The sequence below is a fragment of the Nyctereutes procyonoides genome, unplaced genomic scaffold, assembly GCF_905146905.1.
Source record: "Nyctereutes procyonoides isolate TBG_1078 unplaced genomic scaffold, NYPRO_anot_genome, whole genome shotgun sequence".
Classification (NCBI taxonomy): Eukaryota; Metazoa; Chordata; class Mammalia; order Carnivora; family Canidae; genus Nyctereutes; species Nyctereutes procyonoides.
Window position 1 is genome coordinate 15,346,382 of NW_026575146.1, and position 4,939 is coordinate 15,351,320.

A 4,939-nucleotide genomic window follows, 5' to 3' on the forward strand; every position below is an offset into this window, starting at 1 on the left:
AATTAAGGGCAGTTGGAGGACCAAAAAGTCATGAAATCAGTTCTCTTTTCTGGTGAAATGTCTGCTTTTATCATTGTCAGAAAGATAATTGGACAATCAGTTAGACACAGTTGCTCATAACATGAAGTTTACGATCCATTGCTGAAATTTCCCCTCCTCCCTCAATGCATCAGTTTTCAGGATGTCTTTTTTTGTTTTTGTTTTTATTTGACTTATTTATAGAAAATTACCTGAAGAGCCCCTGCCTGAGGCCTCCTCATGGATGAGCCGAACGTGACGTCATTCGTTGATGAGAAGTCCACGAACGCCTCCACCGCCAGGAACACCTCGGTTGGGGACCTGCGTCGGGAAATCCCAATCGTGCACTGGGTAATTATGAGCATCTCCCCTCTGGGCTTTGTTGAAAATGGAATCCTCCTCTGGTTTCTCTGCTTCCGGATGAGAAGAAATCCCTTCACGGTCTACATCACCCACTTGTCTATTGCAGACATCTCATTGCTCTTCTGTATTTTTATTCTGTCTGTCGACTATGCTTTAGATTATGAGCTCTCCTCTGGCTATTACTACACGATTGTCACATTATCAGTGACCTTCCTATTCGGTTACAACACGGGCCTCTATCTGTTGACGGCCATTAGTGTGGAGAGGTGCCTGTCTGTCCTGTACCCCATCTGGTACCGATGTCATCGCCCCAAGCACCAGTCAGCGTTTGTCTGTGCCCTCCTGTGGGCACTTTCGTGCTTGGTGACCACCATGGAATATGTCATGTGCATTGACAGTGAAGGGCAGAGTCACTCTCGAAGTGACTGCAGGGCGGTGATCATCTTCATAGCCATTCTGAGCTTCCTGGTCTTCACTCCTCTCATGGTGGTGTCCAGCACCATCCTGGTGATCAAGATCCGAAAGAACACGTGGACGGCCCATTCCTCGAAGCTGTACATAGTCATCATGGTCACCATCATCATATTCCTCATTTTCGCCATGCCCATGAGGCTCCTGTACCTGCTGTATTACGAGTACTGGTCAGCCTTTGGGAACTTGCACCATATTTCTCTTCTTTTCTCCACGATCAACAGCAGCGCCAACCCTTTTATTTACTTCTTCGTGGGCAGCAGCAGGAAGAAGCGGTTCAAGGAGTCCTTAAAAGTGGTTCTGACCAGGGCTTTCAAAGATGAAATGCAACCCAGGCGCCAGGAAGACAATGGCAACACCACCACAATTGAGACTGTGGTCTGAGGACGGTGGCGGGAAACAGTGGACAAAAATGGTGGGCACGGATAATTTGCACTTTGTGCTTGGAATACCACTTAAGGATGTCCTAAATATGACACAGAAGGATGCTGCATCCCATATGCATGAGATACTAATTAATGATAAGACAATAACCTTGCACTGTATCTTCTGAAAAAGTCTAAAAATGTGTTGGACCACTATCATTTCTGTACCCGTAAAAAAACCCTTCTCTTCCTCCTCAGCTCTTCCAGCAGCATTTCCCTTGAGCTGTAGAAATTGCTCTAGCGGGAAGGCGTACAGATGAGTACAGGAAAAGGTAACAAAAGCATCTGCTGGAACTTGAGAAGGTGACCAGTGTAGCAGGAAGGACATGGGCTTTGGAGTCAGACTGACTCTGTCATTTGTTGCCTGTGGGACCTCAGGCAAGTGCTTGACCTCTCAGAGCCTCTCATCCTCACTTATAGGATATTTAATAGGAATAGTCCATCCCTCCCAGTTGTGGCGAGGGTGAAACGGGGAGATTTGATATGCTGAGCACTTGGCACGTTGTCAATGCTCAATAAACGTTAATCTTTCTTCCCTGAAGTGGAAGAAGAGAGACATACTTCGGTTCTGTAACATGCACACAAACACACACACACAGAGCTCTGTCACGCACAAATATTGTTATGTGTTTTCCAATATTGAATGTAAATTTATGAAGGTCTTTCTGCTTAAAGCGTGAACGCTTTTCATGGCACGACACCTCTACTGGAAACATCTGCAGATGTCACAGCACCCAACCAGCCGTGTGTCAGAGCATTATTTCAGATTGTGAAGAAAACCATTTGACCACCAGTAGGGGAGTTTCTCGTGGCTTTTCCTTCCCTCTGTGGGAATGCCTGATGTAATGAAAGTCTGTTTGGAAAGCCTTTGCTTGACATAAGTTTTCATGAATGGGACTTAATTCACGAGTTTGTAAGAGTGAGTGTGTTTTCGGAGCCTCCCCTCCCACCCCCGGGCAAGTGATGGGTTATTTATAGCCACAGAGTTCTCACCTGCAGCCAGATGCAGGGTTCTGTACCTTGAGCCTCTTCTCCTCCTGAGCACTGTTCTGTGCTAGGCCTGGGGAGGAGGCCCCGCAGCAGGGGCTAGTGAGAGTTTTGGCCATAACTCAGAGGGGACCCGGGCATTTTTCCCAAGAAAATCTTTGCAGGGCTTCATCAATATCTTAGTGCTCTGCTGCTCGCCTGCCGTGACGTGTGTGAGACTTCAGACAGCAAGTCCTGGGTCTCACCTAGGAAACCATCGTAACCCATAAACTCTATGATTTTGTTTCATTTCCTTCTGTCCCCTTCCAGGCACCCCATGAAAGTGGCAACTCTTTGTGTGGTTCTAGGAGAGTAAAATGTTCGTGCCAATAAATGAGTGCGTTAGGATTTATCTTAATTGTTTGTCTCCAAAGGGTAGAGAAGCCCTGATGAAAGGGTTCTGTTCTGTCCCTTTCTTCTCCATCCTCTGACTTTGGAAAGAAATGATCGCCTGTGATCTGATCATGGGGGCAGCTTTATTGGGGAAGATGCGCAAGTCCCTCCCACCCAGCCGAGATGGGAGGCGGGAGGCTCTTCAGTGGGTGATGACATCTGATTCAGAAACCAGGCAGCTTGCTTTCAGGAGCCCAGATGGGTGTGGAGTGCTGACATTTAGAATGATCTTGTTTTTGATGGAAAACAGAGCATCTTCCCTGGGAAAGAACAGAATATGGAGGTCAGAGCGGATCTCCTCTGTTTGCCACCATCTCCCTGGTGCTGTGCTTGCCTCTAGGGGTAGTAAAAAGGGATTGGCCTCATCTTATCTTAAAGGGATCTCTGGTCTCAAAGAGGAACCTAAAAACCCCTGGGAAACAAGGACTTTTCACTCGTGGAAAATACAGCAAACTCATAAGAAGCCTCCGTTGATTGCCTTCCTGCAGATAAAGTGGGGAAATTGAATGTGATCATAAATATAAAACTTCTTCTGACCTTTTAAAGAGCAATGCCTTGCAAACAGGTAAGATTCAGAGTTTTTCAACGTTGTAAGGACGAATTCCTCTCTCCTACCTAAACCCATTTCCCAAAGTGGGAATGAAGTTAAAAGTAAACCAAGAAGATTTAAGTAAATATGCACATATGGAGGAGGTAGATGGGGTGATTTGTACGCCTTATGCATTTAGACCCTTTGCCTGAGTCATCGCAGGCTGGGGGGAAGGGAGGGGGTGCCGTTTCTGAGACTTCCCTGGGCCCAGGGAGAAAGTTGTTCAGTTATGATGATTGTCCTCGATGAAGGGAACAGATATTCATGGATAGTCTTCTGTGCCAAACTCCATGATGTGAACAAGGTCAAGATGAGCACGTGGAAGCCCCCACGCAAGGAATATCTGCAGGTCCAAGCTCCACACAAATCAATGATAAGGGAGTGTTCTAAACAAAGTTGTGTTGAGGTCAAGAGGAAGGCAAAATCCATCTTGTAGCAAAGAAGGACTGTTTCATGGAGGTGCCCTTTGGTTGCTTGAGGGCAGGTAGGATTTCAGAGGAGCAAGGAGGGGGAGGGATCCCCAGCAGAGGGAGGCATGAGCAAAGGCAAGCACACCGCAGGAGGGAGAAGCAGGGCCAGTCCCTGTCACCTCCGTGGGTGGCTGGAGAAGCAGACCTTGGAGATTCACGTGGTCCTGCTGACCATCCCGTTCTCTCTGATGCTGCTGCCTTTGGTTTTCTGTCATCACATTCTCCAAGACTCTTGGAATATAGCCCCCAGGACTTCTGAGTCTTTTCTCACCGACATCCAGCTTTGCCATAGTGGCACTCCAATTTCTTATCCACAAGCCATCCACTGGCCTCATGAGGTGGCCAGGTGCCCGGGTGACCTCAGCTCCTGTCCTTTCTGGGTGACACTTTGAGTCTTAGAGCAACACACACCAATCTACTTGTGAAAATAAAAATCCCCCAAGTCTGCCTCTGACCATCATCTGGCCTTCACATCAGTCACTTTTGGACACTCATCGCCTTGGACTTAGATGCACCAAGACCTCTTGTCTCCAGCATCTATGGCCACTACATCTACGAGTCCCTTCTGTATCATCTCTGTCTCTGCTGCCCCTGGGTCAGTCACTCCAACTGTACTCCTTGACTCTCTTGCCTCCTTGCTCTCCCACTTGCCCTTTGCCTGGTTGTCCCCCTCTGAATAGCACAGAGAGCCCCGGCCCCTGTCAGTGGAGGGTCTTGCAGAGTCAAGGTGCTAACAGCTCGGTCCCTCTTCACGAATCACTCCCTGGGCAGGTCTTTCAAACCCTCTCCCTCCTCATCTCTCTATCTGAGTGCCTTTCCCCTCATTGCTACTCTTTCCTCACCAGCTTCTTCACAGATTGCTGAAAACAAATCAAGGCCATTAGGCAACAAATCTCTAATGCTCCAGGGTGACCTCATTGACACTATTCCTTTTTCTCTTGCCTGAAGATTTTTCTCTCCTTCCACACTTTTCGGTCTACTGGCCTCTCAGTAATCTTAGTCCTGGTAGCAACCAATGGTTTTCATTTTTGTTTTTTGTTTTTAAGTAAAAATCCAAGTCTTTATAGTGGTCTGTACAGGGTTCTACATGATCAGAGTTCCCTAACTGTCCCCAGGGTTAGTGAGGCTCCTTCTCCAGCCACACCTGCCTCCTTGCAATCCTTTGAAGATGCCAAGTACACTCC

General features: G+C 47.6%; 1 protein-coding gene across 1 annotated transcript; it reads left to right on the forward strand.

The window, feature by feature from the left end:
* The first annotated feature begins 258 nt into the window (after positions 1 to 258).
* MAS1 (MAS1 proto-oncogene, G protein-coupled receptor) lies at positions 259 to 1,318 on the forward strand. Its single transcript, XM_055309646.1, has one exon. The coding sequence runs from the start codon at positions 259 to 261 to the stop codon at positions 1,234 to 1,236; it is 978 nt and encodes a 325-aa protein (XP_055165621.1). The 3' UTR covers positions 1,237 to 1,318.
* The last annotated feature ends 3,621 nt before the right edge of the window (positions 1,319 to 4,939 follow it).

Excerpts from the sequence above, each read along its gene's own strand:
- MAS1 (XM_055309646.1), top strand. The coding sequence starts at position 259 with ATGGATGAGCCGAACGTGACGTCATTCGTTGATGAGAAGTCCACGAAC.